This window comes from Argiope bruennichi, chromosome 10 (assembly GCF_947563725.1).
Source record: "Argiope bruennichi chromosome 10, qqArgBrue1.1, whole genome shotgun sequence".
Taxonomy (NCBI): Eukaryota; Metazoa; Arthropoda; class Arachnida; order Araneae; family Araneidae; genus Argiope; species Argiope bruennichi.
Window position 1 is genome coordinate 107,740,860 of NC_079160.1, and position 14,924 is coordinate 107,755,783.

Here is a 14,924-nt window from a genome sequence, read left to right on the forward strand (position 1 = left end):
ACATATATATTAAGATTTGTATCGAAATAAGATATTGTAATGCTTATGTGGTTTAATTTGAAAGGCAGAATTCCAAAAACATTGAAAGAAGAAACTAAATTAGTGTAATTTTACAAATTTGATTAATAATTACTCATTTTCTGATTAAAACTACCAATAAACTCATTTTTATTGATTATTTAAATTACTAGTTTAAAAATTATTGTTGTAAATATATTACAACTTATTTTTTAAGTTCATTTGATACATTAGTGTAAAATTGAAGAAATAAACTTGCATTAGATAACTAGTTTCAAAAATATTTATCTTCAACTTTCTCTGCAATGTTTAAAGCAGACAAGTATAATATATATATAATTTTTAGAATGAATCAAAAATATTCTTGGTGTCTTAAGATTTGCGTAGGAAATCTTATAAATAAATTAAAATCATTGTTAAAATTTTAAAGCTTATTATTTAAATACATTCAATTATCAGAAAATTTAATTCACATTTATTTTGAAAAGATATATAACTTTGCAAATTGTATTTTGAAAGAGGGTATGCAACACAACGTATTTCTTTTAAAAAGTTATTTCTGCACATGTAATATACATTAAGTGAAAATGGGGAAGATATATAACATCAATCAGTTTGGGTGTGATATTAATGCATTTATTTCGTATTTTAAAGCTAATAAAAAATAAATACTATGCTTTGAATGAAATTTACGCTTCTGGAACATTTATTATATGAAAATGTATTTTTTAAAGAATAATTTTTTTTTCATTTACAAGTGCTAATTAAAGAGAATAGTTAACATTCGATACCCCTCCTGTTTGAATTATAAAGAATTATTAAATGAACTGCAACAAAATAATTTTTTGAATTCAGAAGAGGTCAATTCAAAATGCAGAAGGCCGCTGCGCTGGTTACGACGTCCAAGCGCATTTCTTGCCGCTTTGTTAGCCAATCCCATGGCTAGTTGAAACGTCACAAATGCTAATGTTTAGCAGGTGTTTTTAGAGAATTTTTGGGAGGAAAATAATGTTTAGAGGCAATTTGTTAGCTCTAGAATTTGCAACACTGAAATAGCTGGTTTGTTATGTAAAATCTGTATTACTTCTTTTTTGTCATGTAGCACTTGCACTTGAGAATAAAATCATCTCACGGTTATTTTTCAAAAAAAAAAAAAAAAGAATCCTTTATCTTCTCCCCAAATTCTTTAAATCGAGAAATTCTATAGATTTTAAGGAGAGAAAATTTTTTAATTGTGATAAAACAATTATAAAAAAGAAGCTGCATACAAAAAATTCTGTGCATTCCAATAAATTTGACAACTCAACTCCAATACATTTGACAACTGACATTAGTTTGTTTTGGTTTAAGAAATGTGTTCTTATTTTTGTGATTAGGAATAATTATACTTCATTTTTCATCTGGTAACAAGTTTTTGTACATATTATAAGCTACTCTCAGTTCAGTTTCAAAATTCAGCTTGTTCATGTTTTAAAGCTGTAACTTATAAACATCTTAATCTTGTATACTACTATTTTAGTATTTACCATTCTGTGGCAAAATTATTCATATATTGACAAATAAAGTAAAAACATGGAAATATCAGTTATTTTATGAGATGTCACTGTTATTTATTGTTAGAAGTGATGTTTTGAATTATTTGTTATAATTATTATTCTAAATAACATAGTGATGATCTCATTTCGTAATTTATTTAAAAATTCAAAATCTGAAAAAGATTTTATTACTTTGAAAGATTTTTTAATTACGATGAAAGAGCATGGAGTTAAGCAAGGATTAAATGAGAAAGAAATTTTTTATATAATGAATTCAAAGATCAAAGAGAGCTTTGCGAAGAAGAAACCTTCAGTATGTTCCAAAGTTTTCATGAATTTCAATTTTGCTTTATTTCTGTTAATACTTGTAACGATTTCAAGTGTTATTTTGAATGGAAAGGAATTTTCCCTCAACCGTTGCATTGTAGAAAATAATTATCTTGTAATGGAAATCACAAGACCTATTACAAATTGTGATATTTGTAAAAACATAGACAGTTTTACAGTTTTAGAAGATGTTACAAAAGAGGAATTTTCTAAATATGCTTATTTAGGACATCCATTATTAGTCAGGGGTGGATGTAGTAACTGGACAGCATTGAATGTTTTTGATTATGATTTCTTTAAACAATTATATACATCTACTGAAGGAGCTTACAGAAGTGTAGAAGAAGAGTGTCAATTTTTTCCTTTTCGTACAACATTCTTGAGCCTCCAAGAAGTGTTTAATATGAGTGAATCTAGAGCCAAAATGTTGTCAAAAGATGAAGAAACTTGGTATATTGGTTGGTATGTTGATTTTTCTAATCAAAATTCATGAACTATATTAATCTACTTCTTAATTCTATATTTGATATTTTTCTCTTTTTTCAACTATGATGTTTAATTGTACTTGGATTTGCTTTATCTGTTAATACCAAGAGGTGTGCTTATCTAGACCTGTTGTTGTCTTGTTAACAATATCTCGGATACGATTTACAAACAAAGGTTATAATAGAAAGTTTCATGCATATTGACTTGTTATAAATTAACTAACAAGCACTTAAGGAATTTTTAAAATATTATTATTTAGACTTAAGAAAAAAAAAACTTTTAATGCATTTTTATTAAAAGTTTTAATGTATTTAGTAACATTAAATGTTTTATTTGTTTACAGTTAGATCTTTCTACTTATGATGTTCAAAAACACTCCAAAAATAATTTCTAAAAGCAATTTGAAGTAAATAATGAAGAAAGAAATCAAGTATGACACAGGCCTGGAATGAGGGGGGGGGGTGAAAAACTGAACTTAATAAATTTTGCTAAGTATAAATATCATCAAGTAAAATAAATATGATTAAATGAACAATAAAATGAATAATTTTATACAAAAAGTGCTCTGGAAATAAAAAAAAAATGTAGAATTGTTACGTAAAAAAAATTAATTTATCTCAAGAATGATAAAATTTGATTCTGAAAATGCTGAAATCCTTATTTCTGTGGAAATATAATGTCAAATATTACAAAAATAAAAATAATGCTGGAAGAAAATATAAGATCTCATTTCATTTACATTTCCTATTTCACAAGATGTGATGTTTGCGATTCCATAACTACATAATATTCAGATACACTCAAACTAAAATTAAAGTTGGATTAAAGTGATCTACTAGTGTGTGTGTGTGTGGGGGGGGGGAATACATTGTCAAATACAAAATTTAAAAACATTCTGAATAGGGGGAAAATAATAATTTAATGCTATCCGTATGTGCACTCATAAACACTTTTGGGTTTGCTCAGATTAAAAAGATCTAACATTAAAAGAGTGTTACTGATATATAGGCAATTTTTATATTATTATCAAGATTAGTATGTTATACATTTGCATGAATAATCTTTGTGACTGTCAGTAGAGAAAAAGTTAATGCACAATTTGATTATTGAGTTTCAAAATTTTTTTTTAAAAAAAAAAAAACTTTAAAAAATTTTTTAGAATAAAAATATCTTTGAAACTCTTTCATCTTATTCGTCTTCTTGAATAGTGTCAAAATTTAAAAATAGCATTTTTTTTTTTTAATTAGGAAAATTAGTCATATTTTGAAAAATTTTTGTTTCTTACTCTTATATGCTGTAGATATTTTTGTCTTTCATGTATGAAAAGTATGAAAATGTACATGGTATGCTATAATACTCACAAAGGCACAAAGCTTTTTCAAAAAAACTATTTTTGAAATTCTTATAGCATAAATAAGTAATTCTTCTATTCTATTATAAATATGAAAATTTGGACAGATGTTTGTTACTCAATCACGCCAGAACGGAATTGGATGAAATTTGGCACACAGATAGATTATAATCTGACATAGGCTACTATTTATTCCGGTCAATTGAGTGGTTAATTTTTTTATTAATTCAGAGCTAACTTTCCTGCCAAAAATCTTTTCATTTCCCCACCGCCAAAAGAGTAAGGTTTCAGTTTTTTTTTTTTTTTTCCCACGCTTACGAGGTTAGGTTTAACATGTCTTCGGCCGATTATTTAAACGGTTTTGTTAATTTTCTTAGAGTTTGATACATTTAAAATTAAACATTGTTGATTAATCGATCTTTCATTCTGAATTACTTTTGAATTAAAATAAACAGAAAAAAGGAAATTAAAAATATCTAATCTGCATTGCGTTACCCCAACTGGCGTTGAAAATTCACGCATGCGCAGTGTGTTCCGATTGTTGACAACTGTATTTTCATTTTAATTAAAAGTAAAAATTATGTGTATTATACTGTTGTAGCTATCTCAATCTCGATCGATAAATAAAACAGACTTGATATACTGTTTTGTATTATTTCAGGTACACAATGTAAATAATTTGTTTTTAGGTTAGTTGTGTACTTTTGTAATTAAACTGTATTTATGTTAAAATTATAAACATATATGTGAATAATATATAAATACATCATTTTTTAGATTAGTTAAAAAAATTTTTTGATTTGTTATTATTTGAGTTTTTCGAAATGCCTAGAAAACGCAACTCAAATCTTTCGAATAAAGCTCGAGCTATGAAAGTAGCTAGAAGACCTGTTTGCAATTTTATTGAGCACTTGCGGACTATCAAACCCCCTCTAGCTGTGGAATAAATACAAGGTCGCTTTATCAGAAGATATCATGCATAGGTTGTAAGGCACTCACAATGACCTAATCATTAACGGAACTTTGGTATTGATTGAGGATAAAATGATTTCCATATCTGGAAAATGTCATGCTGATTTCAGCTTACCCACACTACAGCGAAGAGGGGAATTATCAAGCGAATTTGTGAAACAGCTAAACTACAACACCGCGGTTTTAGAAGCGCAGGTTAATGAAATGTCTACGAAGCGATTCTGAACCGAGTAAATAGTAGGGAGGAGGGATTATTCTTACTTGACGTACCAGCGCATGATCTTCGTAATACGTTTTACGAAGGTCGTGACCAGCGGGTACGGGTAAGACGTTTGTGCTGAGTCTTTTGTTACCGAACTCCGCATGGATCGCAATATATCTCTGGCTGTAGTTTTCTCGGGCATTGCTGCAACTCTGCTTAACGGTGGCCGGACTGCACATTCCGTTTTCAAATTTCCGCTTAATCTTGCAAGTGAAGATATCTCAATATGCAACATCACCAAAACCAGCGGCAGGGAGTCCTTTTGCAGCAGCGCAAGTTAATAGTATGAGACGAGTGCACAATGTCGCACAAGCATGCATTAGAGGCGTTAAACCGCAACCTATAGGACATCCGCGACAACAGACGATGATGCGCAACGTTGTCGTTTTGCTCGCATGCGATTTTAGATGGACACTGCCAGTTATTGAGTGGGCCACACCGGTGGGTTAAATAAACGCATGTGTCAAGGCGTCGCCTATGTGGTCTTGGATTGTAAAACTCAATCTAACGTGCAACATGCGCACCAACTGTACAACGATCATGAATCAGGTGTCTTTGTAAATAAGATTCTGCAAATTGAAGAGGTTCGTCTAGAAATGGACGCAGGTGTGAAAATTCTATTTTCAGAAGAATTTTCCTATCCAGTGGTTACAGAAAATGAACTTATCATGCAAGTTTTTCCCGATTTGGAGGTTAATATAAATAATGAAGAGCAACTGCGTGCGAGGGCAGTGCTGTTGCCAAAGAACGAGTGAGTCAATAAAATAAACAAAATTTTTAGTCTTGATCGTCGGAAATTCAAAATTATACACATCCATAGACACTGTGAGGTCTAATGACGATAGTATTGCCTACGCCGTTGAATTTCTTAACTCCCTAGAGTAACAGGTGTACCTTCGCATATGCTGGAGCTTACAGGTGCCATTCCAGCTCTGCTGATACTAAATCTTGATGCACCCAGACTGTGGAACGGTACCAGGCTTCGTTATCACAAGACTTGACAGTAATATTATAAAAGCTACCATTATTACAGAAGCTGCTAAAGGAGACAGCATTCCTATTATTCCAAACAACTTGCCATTTTGTTTCAAGAGGTTGCAATTTCCCTTAAAATTGGCTTTTACAATAACGATCAACAGATCCCAGGACCAAACCTTAAAAGTGGCAGGCATTCATTTGGGCACTCCATGTTTCTCACATGGTCAATTATATGTTGGTGGTTCACGTGTTTCTAGTGCCCTAAACTTGCATGTGCTGACAGAAAATAATGTCGTTTAACGTTGTATACATAACGGTATTAGAATAAAAATAAATTTCGAAATTTTTCCGTACATCGTTCAATGAGTTGCAAATTTCTTGATTATATCATATCAGACTCTGTTTTTAACAACACAATAATGATACGGTTTGATAACATTTTACATTTTGATCAGACAATCAGTTCTCATACATACATATCAAATTTCCAAGCGAACGAGGTTGCGGGTAATAGCTAGTTATTTCGTAAATGATATGATTCTAGAGAAATGCACTTATTTATTTATTGATTATTCGTCAAAATCATTTAGACATTTAAAATAATTTTTTCTAGTATTAAATGCTGAAATGTAGATTAAAAATGGAATTTGTGGTTCAAAATATATTTTAATATTGTTTTAATGTTATTTATGCATTTAATATTTATAACAAAAAAGTTTTGTAAAATCTTTATAAAAATGAGAATATGCTCTATTAATTACATTATTACACATTGAATTTTTTAACATCAAAGGAAGATTGCTGCCTAAACTAATGCAGTATTCTTTAAAAATAAAAAATTATGAATTAGAATTTTTTAAGTAATTGAAACCTAAAAAATAAATACCTTAAAATCAAAAGAAGACTTACCAATAATTGACTTTTCCAAGACTTGATACTCTACTACACCAACATGTCTCCTGAGCAAACTAAATTGCTCAGGTGTCATGTTTGTTTAGATATGATCATTATCTACATTAGTGTATATATGATCTACCTTTAATGAATAAAGTTATCATTACTTTAATTCTATTGTTTCTATGTTTTATTGGTAAAACTAGTGTTATAGTTGGGAGTAATTTTTCTTCCAGGGAACTACTTGTTTTATTACTACTGTATCCTTTCTATTTTTTCAGGAGTAATTGTAATCCAGATATATCCTCTGTCTTGAGACAGCACTATTCAAAACCTTATTTCTTACCTGATGATTCAGAACTCAGTGCTATTGATTGGATCTTTATGGGCTATAAAGGTCCTGGGGCAAGTATGCACTTAGATTATGTCAGAAGACCATCCTGGCAAGCTCAAATCAGGGGACGAAAAACATGGTATCTTTTGCCCCCGCCTGAATGTGAAGATGTTTGTACTTCTATGAACATAACCGTCCATCGTGGTGATATTATTCTCATTGATACTAATCAATGGTATCATACAACTGTGATAGAAGGAGATGAAATGAGTGTTACACTTGGCTCAGAATATGATTAATTCCTAGAGAAACAAAACAGAAAAAAAAAATGCATGAGTTCCTAAAATATTTATCTTGAAATATATTTTTGAAACTATGTGATTTGTAAAAAAAAAAAAAAAAAAATGTTTACAATTGTGATTGTTAATTTATTTTAAAGTAAATTTCAAGTTTTGCTTTGTTGTAAAAAACTAAGTTTAAATGTATTGTTTCCTTCTTCTGCCTTTAAATACATAATTGTTTTTACAAAGAACATTTCATTGATTCCAAGAATAAAAATTGCTTGGTAATTGAATATATATTTTGGAGAATGTGCTTATACATAGCTTTTCATCAGATAAACAGTTTACTGTAAATACTTCATGTATCTTTTTTTTAAAAACATGTGTCTTAATTATATTAATTTGCTTTAAAAATAATTACATTTTTCTCTTTCATTTTAAATCTGTACTCTTATTATTTTTTAGGTTTCTTAAAATTAAATTTTCCCCCAAGCAACTTAGAAATTGTAAATCAATTATTTCATACATTTTCACAACCAGTAATATTGTGTAATGATTTTAAATAATTATGTATTACAATTATTATATAATTAATGAGATATTGATTATAACATGAATTATATTAGATTTTATAGCATAGCATTGTATGTGTTGTAGTAGTAATGCGCCTTGTTGTAAAAGAATTTATATGTATTTGCATGCATTGCATACAAATTGTTTTTTGAAAGATAAAGCATTATATATATAGGTTGGAGGTTTTATATAGATTTGAAACTCACTATACTCATTGGTTTAGGTGATTTTTTGAAAATTCATTAAAAAATGAAAAAGAATTATTTAGTATTTATATTAATTATTGGTAATATATTTTAAAATTTTCCTGCATACTGAACTGATTTTTCATTTTATATACACATTAGTTGAGGAATCAAGTTTGTTGTGCTGTCTCATGTATTTAAATATGGGATTCATTTGAGCTTTTTAAATATCTTGTGTGTTTTTTTAATGGCTTTAACAACATCAAATAACTGACACATATTTCATTTCATTGGCGTAATGAATTTTTATGTGTAACTGAATTTTATTAGTTTACTTTGAAATCCAGAAATATTACACAAGTTGCCTGTAATTCGATGTATCATTCATATATAATTGTATTGAAAGTAAGAATAATTAGTATCATATTATTTTCATTTGATAAAAAAGTTTAATATTTATTTAGTTTCCTTCTGCTACTAAACCATTTTGTTACTTTAAGGTAAAATAAGTTAAGTGTGTGATCATTTACATTGATGCCAATTCATTTCCTACCATTTTTTTTTTTTTTTTAATTATAAAGTGTTCATTGTCAGTAGTCATAAATAGAACTGAAAAAGTAATTGGAATATCTCAAATTTTTAGTTTATGTTAAAAAATCTAATAGTAATTAGTCTGTGAAATCTTTGGTTATTATTCAGATGCCAAAATATAAGCAAATAAAAACAGTGAATTCCATGTATATCTATCTATTTAGCACCAGAATACAAGAATGAAGTATTTTAAATTTTCCCCTTATATCTTTTACTAAGAGATTAGGATAGGGATTTGTGTGACACATACCAATTTAGAAAAGGCAATCTTGGAATTTATGTTATAGGCATTAGGGATTTTTCTCCCATCATTCAGGGCATGATAACTTAAAAATATCAGCAAATTTTTAGAGTGTGTGTGTTAGAAATGATTAAATTAAAAGTAAAATTTGGTTCAGGAAATAAAATGACATTTTTGAATAAAGTAATATAAGTTAATTTAAGATTAAAAATAGGAAATTAATTGAGATATATACAGGGCATTTTCTTTCATTATTACTAATATGTGAATTGTTTTTTTTTAAATGGTAGAAAAGTTGACTGAATTTGTTTTATTTTAATGTACAGGGCTTAAAAGTTTTGTGCATTTTGTTGTTAGGATATTAGATGTTTATTAGAAATATTGATATAAAATAAATAGTATTTTTGGATTTTTAAACTATAAGAGTAATAACTGTATATTGAAACTATAAGAATAATCATTACACATTGGAAAGATTAACATTAATAGGCTTAGTTATGGTTATGGCTTCTATGCTTAGGATATCAAATTAGAGATGTTAGATTTACTTATTTTTAATTAGTTATTTATATGCCTTTGTTAATTCAGTAGATGCTCTTACCTTACTGCTCTAACTTACTATTAACTTATTTCTTTTATCTGTTGCACGTAATTACCAATAAGAGTTTTAAGGAATATATAACCATAAGATCGCCAAATTAAATCTCTACTATCCAGAATAATAATTCTGATTAACATAACTTTTGAGTACAAATGATATGAAGAAAACATTATTTAATTCATTTGTACTAAAAAATTATTAATCAGAATTATTAGTTAAAAAAATTAACAGATAAAATATGCTCCTTAAAAAAATATTCTTTCACTTGTTTTTATTATAAATCAACTCTTGAATATTGTGTTTGCATTCTGCAGAAAATATTTTGCTGAAGATGTGTATACTTATATAAATTTATGTAATTATACAATATTATATATTAAGTTCTAATAAACATATTATAATATCATTCTAAATATTGTCTTTTATCATAATGCAAGGGAAATAACCTCTGCTAAATTTATTATACATTGAGTTTTTGTGAATGCCTTATTTTCCATTTCTAATTCTGGTTTCAGGATACTTTATAAAGGTGATTTATGTAAAGATTTTGGACAAATTGTACATTTTTTCCTATTTCAAATTTGCAAACATTCTTGCATCACACTAGCATTATATAACATTTTCTTCCAAAATAAGCTAGAAGATATTTCACTTTCATCTTTTTTAATTACAATACTTTATTACATTTTAGAAGAATTAGTTTTATTTTATATGTAAATCAGTTTATTGCAAAAATTCTTATCTGATATTATTAAGCATTATTTAACATTTTTTCAAGATAAAATAAAAAATAATTACTGTACATCAAGTATGAATTTTTTTCTAATTACAATAATTTGTTTAAATGATCAATGATTAATTTTGTTCTGTGAGTAAATAGTCTAAAATTGTTTGATATTCAAATATAAGTTTTATCCAAAAATATTGTTCATATTTTAAAGGAAATCAAATAGTTCATTCTGATTGTCAGTACTTTATATGAACCTTGTTACACAGATTATAATTCTTGCAATTGCATAAGTCAGTCTATTTGAATGGCATGAGTGCTGTTTTGCTAATCTTCCATAGCTGTAACCATTAATATAGATTGAGCTAATTTTCATAAAACTGATGCATTATAATTGAAATTTTGATCTTAGTGTACATTAACATTTAAAATGTTTTGAATTTATTTTACTTGCAGCAAAACTTTTAGTGATGTATTATTATTAGGTTGTGATATTTTAAATGCACTTTAATTATAATATATATTCTACAGTCACAGTTTTGTACTTAATGTATATGTGATATTTTATGTATATTAGTGTATCTAGAATGGTTAAAGCAAGTAATGATATTTTTGCTTTAATATTAACACATTTATTTTACAAATTGAATATTCTTCAAGGAAATAAAGCATATATATTTTCCCTTTTATTGCTGTATTTTTTGGAAGAATAATCTCACTCTCTCTCTCTCTGTGTGTGTAACGTATATGACTGAAATCTCTCGTATTATTTATTGTCGAATGGCAACAACCAAATATAATCAAACCGCCGTAGGAACTTGACAGACGAATTCATTGAACATTTTTACAGCTGCACTTAATTCAACGTTTCGCTGATCTAATTAATGAAACTGCAAAATATTATTATAAATGCTCTGGAGAGGGCACATTGTTTTACTGAAATTGTTCAGTCAGGGATGGAAGATATAAAAGAAATCCAGATGATAGAAAAAGCGTCAAAGAAAAAGTTTAATCATCTCCAGTTGGATAATCGCTATAACTGCCTTCCGCAATTCGATGTTCATATCTTACAAATCTATTTTCTCATAAAAATGGTTTTTGCGTTATCTTAAAAATTTTTTTAAAAAAAGCCTCTTAATGATAACAATTTCACTTCCATATTATTTTGTTCTTTGGTTTTAATTTTTTTTCATTTAATTTGATGCACTATCTGTAATAATGTTTTCAATATTATGGTGAAATTCAAACTTATGATTCCCAGTTGGGATTTTGCTATTTTGGAAGTGGTATTGATGATGATGTGCCAATGGCTCAGTTTTTTTTACAGTGATTAAAAGTAGATGAGTAGAGAAAAGGAATGGCTAGGGATGAAAAATATGTAGTTAAAAAACATCATGTATACTCATAGAGTTGCCGGTATAGGATTGTGAACTTGACTTATTGACCTAATACTTTGTAGAGGTTGGTACGATCAAAAAAGTTGAACTCGATTATCAGTCGAGTCCAAAAGACTAAAACCGAATACTTGATACTCTTAATCTGTATCACGTTTAGGTACCTGATACAAAGTATCAGGTTAATATAGTATAATCTAATTATAATTAGAACGCTTTAGACAAGAATAATATAGCTTCTCATCAGAAACTAATAAGGAATGCCAACGTATATGGTCCAATGGAAATGCTGCTAGTAAAATAATTCAGAAAGTTCGGGGGAACCCTATTCTGTGACGTAGTTAATTGGCGTCTTTCCACATTTAAAAACGTGCCAACTTTGACAGTCATCTGGTTTGCTGGTATTATTGGTTGTATTTAATTTCAAATAAATGTCTTTTGTGCAATTTGGTGTTTATGATATTCAACGAAGCATTTTTAAATTTCAGATTAAAGTTGGATATTAAAGACATGTTACTTTAGAAGCCTTACACTTGTATTGCTAATTGTATGCATGAACATTCCTTATAGTGCCGAGTGCAACGAAATCAATACAATAAAAAACTTAACTGTGTGAATAATTCCTATCAAATCGGTTTTGTATTTTGCAATAATTAATGGTATTTCACTTCCTGATTTTTCATGTATATTAAGCAGGCATTAAGTAGAATCTTATATATGCATATGGTTCAAAAATCCAAAGAGGCCATAGGTGAAAAAATTCCGAAGGAGAGACTTACTATTAGTATTTGTGTGAGTGCAGCTGAAGAGAAAGAAATGACCCTGGTCATTTAGAGAAGTTAAAGACTCGGGTGTTTTAAAGAAAAGATTTAAACCGTGTTGGTGTATCATGGTATGCGAACAAAAAAGCATGAAAGACATCATCCCTTTTTGAAGAATCGCTGGTTGAAAAAGAAAAGGAATTTTAAGCCAGGAAAGTTCTATTTGTATTGTGCAATGCGTCATGTCATACACAGGGAGCTGAGCTTACAAATGTTAAATTGTTATTTCTACTGCCGAATACAACATCTTCAGGGATTGAATCATATTGTTACAAATCTGTGATGTTGCTCCCCAGCACTGTTAGTTCAATCACTGGAATGACTATTTTACGATCAGCTCTGTTTGGTGCTGATCGGGTGCCGTGTCAGTGATCTTAGAGCTTGGGGACTATTTGCCGACAAAATAGATACTGGAAACTTGCATAATTTTAGCAACTGAACCAATAGGGATAGAGATACGTCTGATTGGTCCAGAACTTTCTCAGCCCACCTCCGGGAACTATAAAAGGTTCGGTCTCAAGCCGAAGTCAGTCGTGAAACGAGTCATGTAATAAACCGACTAAAGAGTCTACGGCAAATAGTTGGATCAGTCCAGCGAAGAGCTCAAACGATTGCTGAATTGAGCTGTGTGCCGAGTCTTGGTGTTTATTATGGAAGCAACATCGAGTCCTGTGTGGAGTAGTCAGTCATGTAGTAATGAGTTGGCAGTTGGATACAGCTAAAGCGAGGAGACAGTGGAGAATTGCAGACGTTTGGGAGAGATCGTAGAGTAAAGCTACTTAGATTCCCTCCTTCTGTGGAATTCAGTCTAGCCGCTTTGTGTGCTGTGGTTGTTTTTACTACTGATTGCTACTTGTATTCTTCTCTTTGTTGTAGTGTGCTTCCTGTGTTCGTCTCGGCTGTATATCTGTCGTCTTCGTGTTAATAAAAGTCCTCGTCTGTCATTAAAGAACTGCTTATTTTCATCGACCAACAAATCAGAAAGAACACCGGAGTATCTGTAACAATATTGTTATAAGATGTTTCAAAATGGAATACATAAAATGCTCTCTGCGACATGTCATAGCACGTATGGAAGAAAACAAAAGTGCTAGTGAACTTTCAAAGAACAATTTTGACAGGCATGCTCTTGACTGGATTAAAATTTCCTGGGGGGAAAATAAAAACTGATCACTAAATACAGGATATCCATTAAATAACTCCGGTGTTTTAAAAAATCATATCGAGTTAACAATAGAGTTTAGTCAGATCGGTTAATTTCAAAAACATTAGTATGAGTTTAGTCAGATCAGTAGATCTTCAAATTTTATTCTCACCAAATTCAGTTTGTTTTTTCAACACTAGGTAGCGTCGTTCGTTATTGACCGTGAAGTAATGCAACAGAGGCTCATTCTTAAGTGCAGTGCGATGGCGACGCCCCCCAAAAAGACTCAGGACGTTATCTGGCTTATAGATTCTGGATCTGTTACCACTGTACAGAGGAACTTCTGGCGCGAGTACGTCTATGTACAATACTATTCGCCAATGGCTAAGTGCGTTTAAAGAAACGGGAAGTGTCTTAAAACGAAAGTCGCCAAGTAAGCCAAGAGTGTCTGAAAATAATGTCAATAAAATCCGTTCTTCAGATCGACGAAGTCCGAAAAAAGCGTTGAGACTATGCAATCTTCAGTTGGACATGCCCAAATCAACTGTTCATAAAGTGGTTCACAAAAGGCTTCGCCTTATAGCATACAAGGCACAACGAAATCAAATCAACCGACAAAAAAAAGTGATTAGAGTTTGCTGTTACTATTCTAGGTATGATAGATACTAATAACGATTTTTTAAAAAATGAGATTTTTACTGGTGAAACGACCTTTTATATAAGCGGTACAATTATAGAATTTGGAGTTCACAGCTGCCTCATGAGTTCGTGATACATCAATGTGACTCGTCAAAAGTGAATGTTTGATGAGGCATTATGCATAAACAAGATATAGTCTCTTTCCTCCTTTCATTTTTGTAGTAAATTCCATTAATGGTAATGTCTAGTGTGAAATGTTAGAGGAGTATGTTTTCCCCCAATTAGTTGATAGTGAGACAAAGGATCCTATCTGCTTTCAGAAAAATGGGACACCACCACATTTCAGTCTGCGCGTACGGGAAGCATTGGATTCTCGATACGGCAATAAATGGATTGGAAGAGCAGGGCCTATTTATTGACTTCCAAGAAGCCCGGATTTGATTCCATTAGATTTTTTTTTCTTCTTCTGGGAACTTGTCAAGAATCTTATTTACACTGAGAAAATTCAGGATGTAAACTATCTCAGACAAGGAATAATCACTTGTGTAGGGATGACGAATATTTTAAGAG

General features: G+C 29.9%; 1 protein-coding gene across 1 annotated transcript; it reads left to right on the forward strand.

The window, feature by feature from the left end:
- Window positions 1-1,349: 1,349 nt before the first annotated feature.
- On the forward strand, window positions 1,350-10,314 carry LOC129989130 (uncharacterized). Its single transcript, XM_056097460.1, has 2 exons — window positions 1,350-2,342; window positions 7,105-10,314. Exons 1-2 carry the CDS (start codon window positions 1,690-1,692, stop codon window positions 7,454-7,456), a joined length of 1,005 nt encoding a protein of 334 aa, XP_055953435.1. The 5' UTR covers window positions 1,350-1,689; the 3' UTR covers window positions 7,457-10,314.
- The last annotated feature ends 4,610 nt before the right edge of the window (window positions 10,315-14,924 follow it).

Bases quoted from the DNA above. Each gene is read 5' to 3' on its own strand.
- LOC129989130 (XM_056097460.1), top strand. From the start codon at position 1,690: ATGATCTCATTTCGTAATTTATTTAAAAATTCAAAATCTGAAAAAGAT. The intron at 2,343-7,104 runs GTATGTTGATTT...CTATTTTTTCAG, and splicing joins GAAACTTGGTATATTGGTTG to GAGTAATTGTAATCCAGATA.